This window comes from Corythoichthys intestinalis, unplaced genomic scaffold, assembly GCF_030265065.1.
Source record: "Corythoichthys intestinalis isolate RoL2023-P3 unplaced genomic scaffold, ASM3026506v1 HiC_scaffold_62, whole genome shotgun sequence".
In the NCBI taxonomy this organism is placed as follows: domain Eukaryota; kingdom Metazoa; phylum Chordata; class Actinopteri; order Syngnathiformes; family Syngnathidae; genus Corythoichthys; species Corythoichthys intestinalis.
Window position 1 is genome coordinate 1 of NW_026651631.1, and position 19,315 is coordinate 19,315.

The 19,315-nt window shown below is 41.9% G+C and overlaps 1 protein-coding gene across 1 annotated transcript; it reads left to right on the forward strand.

Annotated features, from left to right (window-relative positions):
* The first annotated feature begins 2,462 nt into the window (after positions 1-2,462).
* LOC130911586 (collectin-12-like) lies at positions 2,463-13,018 on the forward strand. The gene is made up of 8 exons (XM_057829266.1): positions 2,463-2,630; positions 5,345-6,153; positions 6,214-6,317; positions 10,264-10,388; positions 11,972-12,036; positions 12,146-12,231; positions 12,300-12,477; positions 12,577-13,018. Exons 1-8 carry the CDS (start codon positions 2,567-2,569, stop codon positions 12,724-12,726), a joined length of 1,581 nt encoding a protein of 526 aa, XP_057685249.1. The 5' UTR covers positions 2,463-2,566; the 3' UTR covers positions 12,727-13,018.
* The last annotated feature ends 6,297 nt before the right edge of the window (positions 13,019-19,315 follow it).

Here is a 19,315-nt window from a genome sequence, read left to right on the forward strand (position 1 = left end):
TTGGCTTACATTCAGCGAAGCCTCCTGGACAAGCGTCCAGGAGGCATCCAAACCAGATGGCCGAACCCCCTCAGCTGGCTCCTCACAATGCGGAGGAGTAGCGGCTCGATCCTCCATCCCGGATGATCACTTTTTCACAATTATCCAAGAATGAACTCTTTACACTCTGCGTAGTAAAATTGGGGACGCGGCGTCCCCTTGATATGTGTTGGCCATAACGTCTGTTGTACCATAAAGACGTAATTTTTGGGCAGTACATAGACGAACAGTAGCTCTTTCATTCAATACCAGATGTCCTGACAGATCCAAATACCTGTTGCATTGTACCCAAATGAGTTTTCCGCAGAGCCAGGCGGTTTACCAAAAATTGACCGTTAACAAAATTCTTCACGATGACCGACGTAATTTTGACCATGTCGGTAAATTTGGTCATTTAATAAAACAAGTAAATATAGTCTTTTCATCCCGCTTTGACGCCGTGTTGTTCGGCTACGTTCGTTCCCCTTTAAGAAAGCAGTCAGTGTGTTTACATGTGAAGTCACGTGGTTATCAGGAAATCAAGCAAACAGCAGCCCAGTAGACTAACGCTAGCGGCTAATGCTACAAGCAAACGTGATGGAGTCGGGCTTAAGGGAGCTTAGCCAAACTTTCACCCGACATTAAGTAGACTCTTGGCGGCCTCCAGGCGGGCTTTCACCCGCTTTCTTCACGATTTCATGAGAGAGTGCTTCTATTGCTTTCTACTGGCTGCCGCTAGCGGCTAACGCTACAAATGAACGTGATGGGAGTCTGATAGCGGCTCTAACCTTGTCAAAACGGCTGAACTTAATGAGTGGATTGGGCACCGACTGCATCTAGCAATTAGTATGTCGCGTTATTTTGTATCTGTGTGTGTGTGTGTGATTTCTTTGACAGCTTTTATGATGGTAAAGCATTCACCATAAATTATAATCCAACAGTGGGGCTTATAATATCACCATTTAATGGCCACCGCTATTTTTCTGTATGTGCTTGCTTTATTCTGTGTCATTACTGCCATCATAAAATCTTAAACGCTTCATTGGCATAAGAGCAATATAGCTTTAGCGTGTGTGTCTCTGTGGTGGGGGTGCATGTGTGCGTGCATGTATTTAAAAAAATGCTCTGAAAAAAAGAAGAAGAAAAAAACACAGAAACATTGAAGTAAAAAGCAAAAAGTAATAATGTCACATCAGCCATGAACAATAAGTTGTCTGTTTGAAGTGTACTGTTCAAGTCGTATGTCATTTGTGTTACAATGACATGTTTGCACAGTCGTCGTATTGATTTGTATAATGTTGTTCAAGTCATACTAGCTGTTATAAATGTTCAAACTTGAATTCTTATTGTTTACAAGACATTTTCATATACTTAATGTTTAGACTGCATGTACAATTGTTAAACATGTTAAATTGAAAGCTGGTAAATAAAAAAGAGAAACAGTACAGAAAAGCAGTTTCTTTTCAGGTCAGTCACGTCAGCCTCTCGCCATAGTACACGCACACACACACCCACGCATCCCCCCCCACACACACACACAATTTAGTTTTTGTGTTTGTTTTTGTGTCTGTCTGTTTGTCAGTTTTTGTGTTTGTTTGTCTATCTGTCAGTTTGTATATTTGTTCGTGCCATGTGAGAGAATATTCTCAAAAGCTGGAGAGGTCATTAGCAAAAAGAGGAACCGGCTGAAACCAAATGCTGCTGAGATGATTCTGTTTTTAAATAAAAATGTGTGAATCACCCAAATCCCCATCCCAGTGTCACTAGCATTCTATACACCTACCATCAAGAGTTCCCTATTGCACAAGCATTTGCGTATTTCATTTAAAAGTAACACAACAGCTTTTTTTTGTTTGTTTGTTTTCATTATTATTATTATTATTATTTATTTTTTTTATTAATCTGGGGGAAGAATAAAGAATACATTTCAGGCTAGTGGTCAAACCCACTACTGCTCGCACATCAGACATAGTATATAACCACCATACCACCCACAGGTTTCATTGTTCAGATGACACTTGGTCATTTGGTTAGATGAAAATTCAATATATTTTTGTCCAGAAGATGTCACCACACTGAATTGTGTCAAATGCCTCGTAGCACGGAACCATCTCAACACATTTGCTTCAGCGGTACAGAAAGCAGCGGTGAAGCAGTGTCGTCTGTCGTGACTCACCACACTGATTCGTGGCAAATGCTTCATAACACTGAATGAACCATTTCGACACGTTGCTTGATATATATTTACTGCTTCAGAAAGCTAAGGTTTCTCCATCACTAGTACGACCCTAATTTCCAAATGTTCCACGTGACGTTGAGACGTGTTTGATGCACGAATTCTTCTTTGTTTGTATGTTTGTTTTCTTTTGATGCACGAGTTCTTTAGAGCGTCATCCTCCAGCCTTTGTGTCGTTGGACGTGCGTGCGTGCGTGCGTGCGTGCGTGACGTAGTCAAGCTTGTGTGTCTGTCACAGAGCGAAAGAGGCTTGCGTCGTATTAAATTCTCCTCTGAAGTTTATCTGGCTGATCTTCTATCTGGACCTGAGAGATGAAGAAGGCACAATCGCTCCTTTTCCAAGCGTTGACCGTGCTTGGCATTTGGGCTTCGCTTGGTGAGTTCACGTTTTTATTTGACTTCAAGGTTCACTGCAAACGTTGTTGGGACTGGATTTGTTTCTTCAGATCATTAGGGGATCAATATAAAAGGGCATTTTATTGGCCCCACCTCGGGGAAATGTATACTTGTCAGATTACTAGACATATTAAGCAAACTGTCAGTCTCATTTGAAACAATGGAAACAATACATTATACATCCGCGGTTTTGAGACACTTTCTGATCCGACTGTGAACTTTTGAAAAAAGGGTGTAGTAAAGCCTATTTAAAACTAACGACTGACTTTAAGCATTGATATACCACTCATTTAACTCACTGACCGCCACTGACTGAAAACCTGAAACATTCACTTCGGTTTGCCTTGGAAATTCACTTCGGTTTGCCTTGGAAGGCTGCAAATGGATTGGACGTCTAGCACCGTCATTGGCACAGAAACGTGAGAATCCATAGCCAGTCCTCCCAGTTAAGAATAAGCGCACTTCTGTTGTTGTCAGTAGTAAGCTAAACGAACCAAAATTATACATTAATACAAATGTATATATATAACTATTTTAAAACTATTAAAATTATTATGAATTAAAAAAATAACACTAAATATTACTATTAAATTTTATTATAATAATTTTAATAACTTAATAATAATAAATTTAATAAATTCATAATAATTTATTTTTTAATTTAATTTTATAGTATTATATAATACTATATTATTAGTAGTATTATTATTACTAAATATAATAACACTAAATATATAATACTAAATATTGACTAATGGCAGTTAAATACTCTTGGCAGTTAAATACTCTTGTAGTTTAGTTTTGGTTAGTTTTAGTTTTATACTAAAGGGTCATAGTATTTACCTATGATATAAATAAATATCTACTTTTTTAAATTCCATTATAATCTTAATGATTTTTTTAATCAATAAATTATCAATAAACCCAATAGATTTGTATTAATGTATAATTGTATTTTTTCATATATAAATAAAATTAACATTAAAAAATAAAAAATAAATACATATATGTTACAGTTCTACATGGACTGAGGTTTTCAATGCAACTTTTCACATTCCAGGTGTTTTGTTTCACATTGCGAGATGGATAATTTTGTATGTGGTGCCTGTGTGTGTGTTTTGTCATAATGTATCAAACGTAGGAAGAGAATGTCCAAAAGACATGTGCTTCAACACAACAGAAACTTAGCTCCAAAACCATTGTCTGTGATCTCAATTGATCTGGATCATGAATACATATAGGTTGAGGTGCTGGAAGGGGAGGGATAATTGAACTTTTAATGACCGAAGGGAAAACAAACAACAACAAAAAACCTGCAGTTGAACACAATCTTGATGACTTTTACAATTGTTGTTACAATATGATTAACACCCCCCACCAACACAAACCTATATAAAGACAAACCGAACACTTTAAAATGCAACTTTTTTTCACCTCGACCTATAACCTTACTCACCTTGTCTTCACTGATGCAAAAGCATCTATTGCACTTTCATATGACAGTTGTTTTGGAAGGGCACTTCTTTCCTGGACTTGGTGGGCTTGGACTTGGTGCTGATGTGGATAAGTTCGCTGTAAAAGATGGCCCAGAATGTACAGAGGCAGAAGGAAAATATTTCAGAAGAGCATCTAGAGAAGAAAGTGGAATCTTACATTATATTTGTCAAATAGCTGCTCATTGTCAAACCAGCATGATAGCGCCTAAAGTCTTGCAGCCTACTGTACCTGTCTATTGGACCCGGTCACTATCTTTGATGGGCGTAGTTGAAAGAAAATACATTCTTGAAGCACTGCAACTACACAGGACTATTCAATAATAATGAATTAAATAAAATAAGACAGCAAATAAATACCTATTGAATTTTTTTTTTTTTTTTACATGAACGTGATCGCCATTTTAATGAATTAATGACACATTTAAAAACAAATGTTTGCATTTAAATCCATGGCACTTTTAGTCCCCCATACCACAGAACTTTGAAATTATTAATGCATATTTTATGGTGTATTTGTATAATTAACCTTGCCACTTTTTTAGGCAAGGCAAATTTATTTGAAAGGCAAAATTTCACACAAGGTAAAAGTGGTTCACATCACATGAAAGTAAGCAAGACAATTTGGGTCCCCCATAGACTTTGTCCAAATTTCTCAAAAATTGGAGGGGGAGTAAATTTAACTGAAACTAATCAACAGCTGGCTGAATACTGAAAATATTTCTAAAACAACAGCCTGGCTAATGATACAGTATAATCTTTCTTTAGCACTAAGTCATATAAACTCTATGTGAATAACCGCTAGCTTGCAGTTGCGCTAAGTCTACGTGCTTATGCTGTTGAAAAAAAATCACAACAAACCTCTGTTTTTCTTCACGTTTATGGTCTCTTCTTTCTTTTTCTTCTGACCCGGAGGGCTTTTGTCTTTTCATGAAGTTGACGTCACCGTAACGTCGCTCAATTGCGGAGGCTAAAAATAGCACCTTCAGGTAGCTCACTCGTCTGCTGGGTGGTGAGACTGGGGTCTGTGGTGAAATTATCACATCACAGGAAAAAGTGAAACGGGCAGAGGGTCCACTAGAAAAATGATTTCATTATTATTTAAAGACTTATTATGAACGGTTTTGCTCTTCTTTTCTTTGAATTTTTTGAATACTGCTATCATCAAATATTATTTGAATATTTTTCTTGACGCCCTTAGGACGCTGCTGCGGGCCTACGAGCCCTCCTGCTACGCGCCCTCCTGCTACGCGCCCTCCTGTTACGCGCCCTCCTGTTACGCGCCCTCCTGTTACGGTCGCTCCTGCTACGGTCGCTCCTCCTACGGGCCCTCCTGTTACGGGCCCTCCTGTTACGGGCCCTCCTGTTACGGTCGCTCCTGTTACGGTCGCTCCTGCTACGGGCCCTCCTCTTACGGTCGCTCCTGCTACGGGCCATCCTGCTACGGGCGTTCCTGTTACGGGCCCTCCTGTTACGGTCGCTCCTGCTACGGTCGCTCCTGCTACGGTCGCTCCTGCTACGGGCCCTCCTGTTACGGTCGCTCCTGCTACGGTCGCTCCTGCTACGGTCGCTCCTCCTACGGGCCCTCCTGTTACGGGCCCTCCTGTTACGGTCGCTCCTGCTACGGGCCCTCCTCTTACGGTCGCTCCTGCTACGGGCCATCCTGCTACGGGCGTTCCTGTTACGGGCCCTCCTGTTACGGTCGCTCCTGCTACGGTCGCTCCTGCTACGGGCCGTCCTCCTACGGGCCCTCCTGTTACGGTAGCTCCTGTTACGGTCGCTCCTACTACGGGCCCTCGTGCTACGGGCCCTCCTCTTACGGGCCCTGATAAGAAGGTTGTATCGCCTACTCGACGGCCCAAGTCTGCTGAGGGCTGTCAGGCACCCTGGCGGCTCAACAACCAACATAGTTACTGCTTTGCCAATGACTCTAAATCTTGGGATGATGCCAAACGCTACTGTTCATCCAATGGGGGGCACCTGCTGATAATCCGGAGCAGCGCGGAGAGGGTGAGCGGCCTTTCACTAAGTGTCTCTCGTGCCCTTTAGTACTGATGCAATTTGTTTCAGGACTGGTTGAAAGAACAACTCGATGGCTTTGACTACTGGATCGGCCTGAAGAGCCCATACCCGTGGAAGTGGATTGACGGAACTCCTTTGAAATCAGAACTAGCGTAAGCAGTATAAGGAAAGCGTAATGTAGACACGTAAAATTTGGGTACTTCCTACTCACTCATCACTATAACACCCAAAATGACAGCTGCACCCAAGGAAAAGTGCTTCTTCTTTGCTTTATAGGGAACTGAACAGCCTTATGTGGCGACTGCTATTATCAATAAGATGATTGGTAAAGCACAACCGAATCAGAATCGATCAAAATAACATCCCTCAGCGTATCTGCTTTTTAACAGGCCGTTTAGTTAAAAAGAATTTCTGAAATGTTTTTTGACAGGCCGTTTTGTTAAGAAGAATGGTTCTAGTCAAGGCTGATTTATGCTTCTGCGTTCCGGTGACAGCGGAGCGACGCCGTAGGCCCTACGCCAGGGTTCACTAAATCCGGACCCTAGTGACGGGATCTGTCGTTCACTTGAGTAAACGAATCCATTCCGGATCGTTCAGTAAAAAGATTCGTTCAAACGAATCGTTCAACGAATCGTTCGCCCCCCTCATCTCCCTCCCCGTCCAAATGAATCGTTCGGTTACTGAACGGGAAGTGACGTTGCCGAACGAATCACCAAAGACCGCTTCGCAGTATAACTGAACGGGAAGTGACATTCTTGGTCCCTCCCTCTCTTGCACATTGACCACTCGTCGTAGTTTCAGTAATGAGTGACAGGCAATATCATTCTGCTTTCACAGACAGCCTCGTCTCCCTCCCACCCGCTGCTGCAAAAGCGAGGGAGAACTTCCGCGTCGTCTGTCCTAGTTCTATGGGCTCAAAATCATGGCTCGTGCTTGCATTTCGATTTAGGACACGGTTAAACATTTTCCTTTTGTGGGAGGAGTGGGGGTTTGGGGTCGGGGGCGCACGGACTTTCTTTAGCATGTTCTCGATCACATATACAATGCTGCTGCTAGCCTGCTACCAGCCAACGCAGCATGCTTGCTGTCACGAAAATAAAAATAAATCGAAAGTTTAATTTCTAAATGGAACGACCAACACATATTTACCTCTCACTCTGTTGTATTTTTGTTTTCATGCTCATCACTATTATTTTTAGTCACTATTGTTAAAACTATAAGTGTAAATAGCTAGTTTTCGAATGTGCTGCTCTGAAATAAAGACAATACTGCATTTTGATATTTGACAGTTTAATTGCAAATCAGTATTAAGATGATCGTACTGAATTTTTGCACTGGTATTAATAAATAAAATAATCCGGTCAGCTCCCCTGTCGTCCCCGCATCTCAGATCGTCAAATGCTGACGAGAAATGGTTGTTTGCCCTTTACGATGTCGCCTTTCTACCCTTATTAGTCTGTTAAGAAAAATGTAGACATATTGCGACATCTCCCGTGTCCGCGTGCGTTGTTTTGGGGCGCTTGAGTAGTGCATGATGGACGGATTGACATAATTTGTCAAACCAACCAACACCTGACACGGGGGAAAAAAATAAAACACTCGGGAAAAAAATGACATGTATATACAGTTTCATTGCAAATCAGTATTATGGTGATCGTATTGACGTTTTGCACTGGTATTAATAAATAAAATAATCCGGTCAGCTCCCCTGTCGTCCCCGCATCTCAGATTGTCAAATGCTGACGAGAAATAATTGTTTGCTCTTTACGATATCGCCTTTCTACTCTCATTAGTCTGTTAAGAAAAATGTAGACATATTGCGACATCTCCCGTGTCCATGTGCGTTGTTGTGGGGCGCTTGAGTAGCACATGATGGACGGATTGACATAATTTGTCAAACCAACCAACACCTGACATGGGAAAAAAAAAATAAAACACTTGGAAAAAATGGACATGTGTATACCGTTTCATTGCAAATCAGTATTATGGTGATCATACTATTCTTTTTTTCTGTGCACATATGAGGTAAATATCGCTGCCATGAAGCCTCCATATAGTGACAGTTCTTTGCCCCCTTCATTGCCGTCACGCGACCGCAGCTCAGCTTTTGCTTGCCTCGTAGCTACCCGTGTTTTAAATTACTGTAAATTTGATAGTATGTCGTAATAGGTAGTCCCGAGTCTGTTGAGAAAAGTAGTACACTAAACCATGCTCGCTAGATTTGTGTGGTGTTTTTGTCTTTTTGAGCTGCATTTGATAGGCTCCACGTTAACAAATATGTGACAAAGTCCTTTCCTTTCATTTTTTGATTCGTTCACCGCATAGTCATTACTGGAAAGTCACGTTAGCAGCAAGCTAGGTCAGGAACCGGAGGACCGAGTCACTGAACGGAAAGTGACAAAACTCAGTCTTGCCCCCTTGCCTGCACGCTGGCTGCTTATTGGCCACACGTGGAAGTGAGTGACATACGCCCTGATTCTGTTTCCGGTCCCTCCCCTGCCCGCGATGAGGCTGGCGTCTGATTGGTCGTGTGCGATGTCAGAAGACGCTGCCGCTTGCTCAACGCCCTCCCACGCAGTGAACAAGCACCAACTTCATAGAACGAATCAGTGCAGATGGTGATTAGTTCGGTCTCGTTCACCCAAACAATTCGTTCAAAAAGAACGAATCATTCGCGACCGATACAACACTACCGGACCCCGGTGCCACTTTTCCTGTCGTGTTTTCCACGTCTCTCTCCCCTAACACACCTGAATCAAATGATTATGTCATCAGCAACCTCTCCAGAAGCCTGATAATGATCCTGATTATATTGATTCAGGTGTGTTGGAGGAGGGAGACATGGAAAACACGACAGGAAAAGTGGCACCGAGGTCCGGATTTAGTGAAGCCTGCCCTACGCCGTCATTGCGCACTTGAACTTCTGCGTCACGGGAACAGTTTGCTCTGTAACTCACCACCATGCCACTAGAGGAGGTGTGGGCTTGAACAATTTTGCGCAACCGAAAAGAGTGCATTTGCAGCTGCAGCTAATCAATACTGAACAACAAATGTTGACGCGTGGGCAACACAGAAGACGTGTGCGAATGTTTGAAAATGGCGGCGGTGTTGTGCTGAACCGGAAAAAGAGCGGACCAATCACAGTCCTTCAACGTTTACGTTACGCGCGTGTGTGTTAACGGCGTAGAATATCTTGCCGGAACTCCCTGACATAAGGGTAGGCACGGAGCCCTTTTTTTTGGGGGTGGGGGGGGGGGGTGGGGGGGGGGTGGTTGTGCTTTTCGCACAGTTTTAAATAGAGCACACAATAAAACACAACAGGTTTCACACACACACAGTGGTTAGCACGTCGGCCTCACAGTCCTGGGATCAAGGGTTTTTTGAAAAACGCTCTGGCCTTCCTGTGTGGAGTTTGCATGTTCTGCCCATGCCTGCTTGGGTTTTCTTCGGGTACTCCAGTTTCCCCACATCCCAAAAACATGCATGGTAGGCTAATCGACCACACTAAATTGTCCCTAGGTACGAGTGTGTGCGCGCGAATGGTTGTTCGTCTCCTTGTGCCCTGCAATTGGCTGGTAACCGATTCAGCGCGTACCCCGCCTAATGGTTGTTCGTCTCCTTATGCCTTGCAATTGGCTGGTAACCGATTCAGCGCGTACCCCGTCTACCGCCCACAGTTATCTGGGATTGGCTCCAGCCGTGACCCTCTTGAGGATAAGCGGCTCAGAAATGGAATGAATGAAAGGTTTCACACATGCATTACTGCATTACAGTGAAACGAGGCATAAATGAGAAACTGATTCCCATATATCCATTATTTTTTCACTGGTTTACAAAATTCCATCTAAAAGTCCATCTAAGAAACACACTTATAAGAAATAAACGTGATCATTACAAAAAAAATCTTCTTACTGAGCAAAATCATATATATATATTTTTTAACTATATATTTTTAAGGATAATTTCATGTATTGATTTTTTTTTTTTTTGCACTTGATTTGTAAATGCGACTGATGCTCAACTAGGGATGAGCTTCAGAGCAGCTGCCGAAAGGTTGTTTTATAGCAGGATCTCGGTATGAAAGGTACTTCTGTGCAGGCTCTGGGATGCAGGTGAGCCTAACCTCCAAAATGAAGACTGTGTTGAGATGGGGGGACGTCGAGGTCGCTTGAACGACCTCTCCTGCACCTCCCTTAGACGTTACATCTGCAAGCGATGCCAAGGTGAGTTGGCGCCTTCTGTTGGTGTGCACCAACTATACTACACTGTGCTTTCGATTAGAGCAGGGGATTCTCAAACTTTTTCCTGTGAGAGCCACATAACTTTTCCCTTCTCTGATGAGGGGCCGGGTCAGTTTGTAACAGAAAAAGTGTGACGATTGCAGGAGTGCCTAAATGCAAAAATGAATTGTTTTTCAGAAAGCCACAATCAAATAACCCTTTCTGGATTCTTCACGGAACAAAAGTAAATAAAATTAATAATATAAAATAAAGATAATATGTCAAGTTCAAAAATAGATCTTTAGGTAGACATAAGGAGAGAAGACACTCAGTTTTCTTGGCCAAGGAGAGCAACATGTGACTCGTGAGTCACCAAAATTGATCTCGAGGAAAAATATCCTCCTTGGTATTTTATTTAGGGGTTTGTCCTAAACAAAGATGGATGTCGCCCTAAGGGAGGGGAGAGCAAGCTGGAGACACCCATGTGGTTTTCGATTGGATATGTGTGTGCATGTAGGTGGAACTAAGTGAATACACATGTGGAAGCAAGATCTTATGTAATCCAGACACTTCAGTTATGCAACGCTGCGGCCATGGATGGAAAATTGTCCTCGAAGGTCTAGACGGAAGTCCAGACGCCAGGTGCTGAAGATGCCTCGGAAGGTCTAGTTACGCAATGATGCGGCCATGAAGCAAAATAGTTGTCATCCCGACCCCCTTTTACCCTTTGTAACACTTAAGCATTATACTACAACCTGGTATAGCAAGCAATAATCATTTACTGGTTATATAAGTAAGAAAAATATGGCATTATGTATTTATGGTATGTATGAGCACAAGCAAATATTCAATCAATCAACCAAGCAAATATTTAATCAATCAAACCTCGATAATTACCTCAACATAATATAATATTATCACTATTAATTAAATAGATAATAACCAAATAGCCCTCTGGGTTCTTCACAGAAAAAAGCCAGGAAATAAATAACACTATTGGAAAAAAAAGAAATTGATTGTTCAGGGGGCCGGACCGAATGTGGAGGCGGGCCGTAGTTTGGAGAGTGAATAATATATGAATGTGAGAGGAGAATATATGTGTGTGAGGGTGAATATGTATGTGAATGGAGAATGTATGTGTGTGTGAGGGCCAGAATGAAAAATGTCTTGTACGGCCCCTCATATAGTTCAGTTAGTCTTTCGTCTACTTTAAGAATGAGCTTGCATACGATTGATAATAGAGGCCTACTTGTACCACTAATACTTTTTCCATTCTGAGAGATTCAGGCATCATTATTAGCTGCCTATCAATCAAATACATTTGCTTAGTTGGCAAATTGTGCACTATCATACTTCTGACTCCGAGGCTGCAAGTGTTCTGCGCTCATATACATCTGTGAAACGTGACCGTGTTGCGGACGCAGCTTGAATGTGGTCTACCGATGGAGCACAGGATCACATGGTGTGCTGATTATTTAGCTGGGAAGATTCATGGCTTCCTAATATGCAATGTGCTCACTCACACTTAAAATCTTAATGTCAAATCTCATGTGTCCTACCTTGGTTGATGTTTGTTTCAATACCAGATAGCGATGAGATTATGTACAACGGCATTAAAGGCACTTGCAACCTCCAAGTGGATGTGTACCAGGTGAGTTGACGATTGTATGAGTTGTAGTTGGCATGTTCTGGAGGTTGCCCATAGCGATTAGCGCTTGACTGATATATCAATTTCACGCTGCCTTTATGTGTGCGTGCAGGAAGTTTCCGAAGTGCTGTTCAAAGAGCGTCTATACGCTGGCTGCATCATCGTCATCCAAGGAAAAGTGAAGCCGAACCCAACCAAGTAATTGTCACCATTCCCCCACGTTGTGTTAGGTTCGCTGTTACAAGAACTACCTGTCTGTATTGCAGGTTTATCGTCCACCTATCTTTGGGCCACGGTGAAGACACCCCGATGCGCATCGAAGTTGATTTCAAAGATGGGGACCTTGAGCTATTGACCCGCATCGGGAGTCATGTTGATGGAAAGTATGTCAACAAGATCGTCAAAAAGGACTCCTTCCCCTTCGCAGCCGGAAGCGACTTTGAGGTCATTATGTCATTTTAGGCACACCATCAAATTACAAAAAATTGAGGTGGTTGGAGCTTCTTCTCACGTCGGCTGGACTAATCATGCATTCTTTTACAGATGACCATCGAGTGCGGCGACGACATTTTCCGCTTGGCCGTCGGCAACGACTTTGAGGTGGAATACGAGAATGATGGTTATGATCTGCAAGATATCCACAGGCTGTTGGTGGAGGATGATGTGACAGTCACCAACGTCAGGCTGATTTGAGGCTGCCAGCGCAGTAAAATGGGAGGTGCTGCTTCTTCTCAGGATGTTGACGCCATGACGGCTCTTAACTAGGGTGACCGCCAGAGGGGAAAGTGGCTAGAATTCATTGCTGGAACTCCCCGACATGAACGGAGCCAGAATTTTTTTTTTACACACATAAAAATAAAACGGTATTACACATGCATTAGGCTACTGCATTACACATCCTATCACAAGGTAAACATGAGAAGTTGATTTTCATTCAAAATTGTATTTTTCAATGTAACAGTTAATAAAATAGCAGAAACCCCAACCTCTCCCAACCTCTATCTCTTTATTTTCCCTCATTTCCTCACGTCTAAATGCAAAAATTGAACTCCGAAAGAACATAGAATTACAATTGTGAAAATTTTTTGTCAAATAATCATGTCACAAAAAATACAAATGACTTACAGTGAAATGGAATGTATTTTGAAGATCGCACATTGACATGGAAGATGTTCTGAACCTCCCCATCTAACAAATGTAACAAAATTTAATGAAATAAGCCTCTTCAATTCTTTCCTCTCTCTGAAAGAGCTGAGCAATTTTCTGTTGAATTGCCCTTTTTTTATCGCCTTAATTTTGAACGGAAAAATGAGTCCATGCGCACATTGACCCGACTCCTCGTACTTTATAACTGCTGCAGCAAAGGAGAGCTCTGTGCTGTCCATGGAATAAATAAATGTACTGAATTATCGCCTTTCAAACAACACGAGTGTCCCATTTATCAAAGACAATGATGAAAGCAAAGACGATTCTCACTGCTCAGTTGTTTACAATAAGTGTACACTCAAAATAACGATTCAACCCACAATGCACTGTGGCCTTCCGATTGGCTGGCCTCTACAAGACACCACAACTTAAGAAGTTTTGTACATGTGACCCTTCACCACTTAGGTATACATACACTGCCCATCCATATGTTATTATACACATAAAATACTTAGACATTTGTTTCCGAGGCAGAAACGTAACCGAAAGCATTCACGAGTGTCAATGCTACCGCTAGACAACCGCACTGTGAAAGTGAATGAGCTTATGGGCAAAACCGTGACAAAAAAAAACAGATGCCGCGAATTATTCTGACCAGCAGGTGGCAGCAACGCACCGCAAAGGGTCAACTGATGGCCCATATTATTGCATAAAGTCAGCACATCGACACACAATACAACAGCATAAACGTCTCTCAGAACTACTACTTCTCACACTACTAGTAGGAGCCACGTCAATGCAGGCAGGCGATTCTCCTCAAATTGTTCCCGTGAAAAATCATGAAAATCCGACATTTTCACAAATTTATAAATCAGGCCGGATGCAACGGACAGGACGTGAAAAGTGGACATGTCCGGGCAAAGAGGACGTTTGGTCATCCAAGCAAACAGTCATGGCCGATAAAAACTAGATCACGATTGTGTACGATCGGAAAAAAAAAACGGACCCAAAAAGACATCAACACAACTGTTTCTCCACCAAGCATTGTGAGGAATGTTCACAGTCTATGTGCAGCGACTTTAATTCACTTTACAACGCATACTCACATCATCAATGAAGGAGCCGACGTACACTGCTGGCCAAAAGTATTGGCACCCATGCAATTCTGTCAGTTAATGCTCAATTTCTCCCAGAAAATGATTGCAATTACAAATGCATTGTTAGTACTGCTTTGTCATGTACGTGTACAATCATTTAGTTTATTTTTTTTGTCTGTGAATTTCAATCTGTTTGTCACTAGTAAACATCCACTCCATTTGAACAAGGAGGGGGACAGCGAATACGTTCGTTCGCTTCCAGCCCTTCCAGTTCAAATGGAGTGGAGGTTTAAGTGCTGTCAATGGCAACACTTGGAAACTGTTCAGTTTTAGTCAATTTCAGCGACGCCGTTGGACAAAAGCGGTAGTGTTTTGCCTTAAGGCAGACACACACCCAAATAGTGCTGTAAAATCACGATGGTCGCCTGCAGATGGATAAAACATTTGTTTCCAGCGGCTGTGTGAAGGATTAAAAGTAACAAGGTAATGAATCCAGTTGTGGCTAAACAATAGGATAGGATCAAGGCCGGCCCAGCATATACGCAGACTATGCAGCTGCTTAGGGCCCCTGACCACTCGGGGGCGGGGCCCCAATCTGGAAACCTCATTTTATACGTTGTTAATAGAGCATCGTGAATAATGTGGCGCGCATTGCCGTTGATCTATGCAAACATCCATTTTCTTGTCATTACAATCTGGCAACCTGGGGAGTGACGTTAAACCTGCTTTGCGATGATTGGTGCTCAAACTTGCTTGGAAAATAGATGCACGGATATGTGGAAGAGAATTTATCCCTCTGGAGCAGAGAAAGGAAAGAAGAAAATCGGAGAAGAAAAGAAACAACAGTATAGTGCTGCAACGATTAATCGATGAACTCGAGTATTCGATTAGAAAAAACATTCGAATTAAATGTTGTTGCTTCGAGTATTCGTTTAATGAAAGTGGCGTTGTCATGGTTTATTTTGAAAGTGTTTGCATTTACTTTTATTGATTAGGGTGGATACACTGCCCTCTGGTCTGCCTCTTTTTACATGGCTGAATCCAACTGCTCCCTGTTAACACCAACGTAAGCTAAGTTTTTGTTTGAGCTAATGTTTTTTAATGCATTCATAATTTAGTTTATAGGTATATTTAGCCGTTTTTTGTGGGAATATGTGTCTGAACCATTTGTTAAGAGCATTGTGAAAAAAACTTTAGCATTTTATAGCATTTATATGCTAGCTGACTTTCTCTATGCAAGTTAGCCAATTGTTCTTTTGTTGTACATAGATCCTCATTTAAAAAAATATTTATATATGTATCTATATATTACATATATATATATATTACATATATATATATATATATATATGTATATTACATATATATATATATATATATATATATATATTATATATACTCTTTGAGGCTGAGCTCAGGTATTTTAATTTTTCATGTTCCTTATCTGATTACTCGATTATTCCAACTGACTAGTCCATCAATTAATCGACTACTAAAATATTCTGTAGCTTCAGCCCTACAACAGTTTCGCGGTAATTGAGCATGTTGTTGATGTTGTTGTTGTTGTTGTGCAAGACACTCCAACTTGAACGCTGTTGTCAGCAGAGCTGGTCAATATGTCGTACTGGTAATTGCCATTAGCTGCAGGGCAAAAGCCTGGAGCGAATCAAGTAAAGCGGAGCAAGCTGTCACCTGTCGGCAACGGCAAATGTACGGCTTCCGCTGATTGTAGTAAAACGAAATATTGGCATAATATGCATTTGGACTGGAGAGCGTAGATATAGTCATTTCATTATTATCAAGTAGTATGCCAATCAGAAAAAGGTTTGGCGCCATCTACTGTAAGTACTGGCAATCGTTTGGGGTGAGAAGTTTGAGTATGCAGTGCAACAAAATCTGATTAATATACAAAATGTGGACGTATGGGTTGGATTGCATGTATGGGTTTCACAGTGCTCTGTGACGAAATGGTGGGCCAAAAATATGGGCCCCTTGGCATTATTTTGCTTAGGGCCCCTAAGTGGCCTGGGCCGGCCCTGCGTGCAAGTGCATCCAATCCACGGGGGAGAGACGAGATGGCAGCCCAGACTCGGCAACCTCACCTGCACCTGGCCGAGCTCACAACCGCCCAGTTCATCGACATCTGGAAACACTTTGACATGGATGGTCAGTGACTTTTGCTCTTTTTTTTTTCCCCCTTCCATCAGAAGTTCATTTCTTAAAAAGAGAAAATGTGTTAACTATTAAACATTCATTTTCTTGACCCTGAATAAAAGATTTGCAATTTTAATCCTATATAGGGCACTCATTTTTACACAACGTATGGTTGCCATTGACGGCACCAGACCTCCATATCCATTTTGGCTAGGAGAGGCTAGCAGCGACTGACCACTGCCAACCCTTCCAGTCAAAATGAATTGGATATCTAGTGTCGCCAATGACACTGAAAGATGAGCATTCACAACCATTCTTTCCAGTTTAAATGAGTTGGATGTCTACAGCTGTCAATAGCAGGCAATGAGTAAAATACTAAGAACAAAAAGATAGACTTTGGAGTGTTATTGGAGATCATAACCACAGTGTGTAAATAAATGACATTTTTGATCTGTAAAATTAGTTGATTTCATGTGCTCGTTAGTAGGTCAGAATAAGGTTGGATATCGGCCAACTGTTGTAGTCGCACTTCCCGTTTTCATGGGATTACCTTCTCATGTCATTCAAACCCCCCCTCTGACCTCTGTTAAACCAAACCAGTCTTATTCCGAGCCAGTATTAACTCTCACCACAACAGCTTTCTGCTTGCATATATTGTAGGTGGTAAATGCTGGAGAGGACTGCAAGACATTCCAAATGTTGTTGTGAATTTGGTGATAAGACTTGGCTCAATTTGCTATGGTCAACGATGAGTTGAATCAAGAGCCAATGGACACGCATTGGACCCACTGGCAATTCCAATTTTGTGTTCAGACAAGATTAACACACAGAGCTGCCTCTGAATGATCGTGTTTTTGTGTCATTGACGGCGACAAACGTCCAGTCCATTTGCTAATGGTGAAGTGATAGTCAAATAGCAAAAATAGTGGCGCTTCGATGTACGAGTGACCAGACTCAAGAGTTTTTCGAGGTCTGACCTGAGGTGGTTAAAAGCAAAAGTAGTTATCCAAAACATTCCTCAAGTACAAGTAAAAAATATTCGTTGAAAAGAATACTCTAGTAAGGAGTAACTTTGTCAGTAACTGCTTACAATGTCTGATGAAAAAAAATAAAATAATAATGTTATATATTTTTTTCAAAGCACAACTTCATCTACTAGTAGATGGACTGTCATTATCATACTGTACTATAACCTATCCGGCCAAAAAGATGACACACAAACCCTCAAATTCAGACCAGAACAACACGATGAATCACCACCCAGAGCATGAGTGCCCTCTAGCGGAGAACAAACATTGTTACCGCTACTTATAACGTATAATGGAGTCATGTGGTTATTGTTGCGACGTCTCATTGGTACAACTGAGACGGCCACTGTCGGCACCTCTTGCGAGAATAAAGTCAATATGTACAATAAAGACGAAAAATGTAATGACTAGTGTAGCCCAAAGTAGTGGAGTAAGAGTTGTGTTTCATCACAAATCTACTCAAGTCAAAGTAAAAAGTATCGCGTGGTAAAACCATAAGGTGGAGTTTGACTTTTCTGGCAAGAGGGGCCAAAAATGTTGATGACCCCGAAACGCAGTGTCAGCAATAAAATCAACTTACACGATATATGCTCCGATAGTAGCTTAGCCCATGCTCGTACATACAGGCATCCCAGCTGTGTGTGCGTCTGCGTGTGTGCGTTTTTCTGTCTTACCTCGTGGAGAAGTAGACGCCGCATCTGTTTTGGCTGAATATTTCAGCCAGGAACATCATTTATAATAATACGTTGAAAATGAACTTTTTTTTTTTTTTTTACCTTGTTTCCATTTTTGGGGGTTAACGTCTGAAGTGGAGCCAACTGAAATTCCGCTCACCATTTTGGCGATGCTCTCCGGTGTTTCATGGTCCACATCTTCAGTTCTTGGTTCTCGCTCAGTAGTTGTCGCTTTTGAAAGCTTAGGTTTGAAAAAAATGATGTATATCCATCTTGCCTCTTCTGACCTCCAGTGTTTTTTGGGGGTGGCTTAGCAAAGCAAATGACCGTCTCTAAGGTGCTAGTTGTCAGGGAGCGCGGGCGGGCAAGGTGGACCCAAATGCAGGGAAATGTAGGCAAGGCAGATGAATGGTGCAAAAATGATTTAATTAAAGCCAACGAAAAACAAAGTACAAACAAAGGCTGTGATAATCCAAAGAAGGCACTGAGGCAAACAAAAACTGTCACTAACAAAAGACTGCTTTTCAAAAACTCACTTGGAACACAAGGGCTTGGATAGGCGTGAATACTGCTGATGAGAACCTGACATGGACTTTGACGTTGACATAGACACTTACATTGACAATGACGCAACAAGGACTGAAAAGAAACTGGGTGCTTTTATACACACACACATGCAGACAAGGGGTAACGAGACAACGAGGAACAGCTGGGTAATACAGGAGGACTCACTATGTGCAGGCACGACAGGTGAAATCAATGGGTAATCACAGAGACAAGTCACACTAAGGAAAAAAACAACACAAAACCCAACACTAGTCACATGATCTTTTTGAAAAATATTTTTTTTACCCATTACAAAAAATGTTTTTTGTTCATTTCATTCATTTTTGTTGTTTGTTTTATTGCTTTACAACTTTTACAGACAACATTTTACCGGCAACGTCTTAATTTTAAATCCATATATTGGAAAGTCATTTATAAGATCCGACCGCGCACTTATGCGCGTGCGGTGGCCACGGACGACGGGGAACCCAGCCAGCAGGAGGAAAACTCGGTGGAGCAACAAGTGGCATCTTACCTTCGGAGCAAGGGAATAACGTTGGACTTGGAGCACATCGAGGCGTGCCACTCAATGCCGATGAGGAATGACAGACCGCCAGCCATCATCGTGAGATTTATC

Coding starts and splice junctions, on each gene's coding strand:
- LOC130911586 (XM_057829266.1), top strand. CDS start 2,567: ATGAAGAAGGCACAATCGCTCCTTTTCCAAGCGTTGACCGTGCTTGGC. Junction 6,318..10,263: donor CCTTTGAAATCAGAACTAGC/GTAAGCAGTATA, acceptor ACTTCTGTGCAG/GCTCTGGGATGCAGGTGAGC. Junction 10,389..11,971: donor CATCTGCAAGCGATGCCAAG/GTGAGTTGGCGC, acceptor TTTCAATACCAG/ATAGCGATGAGATTATGTAC.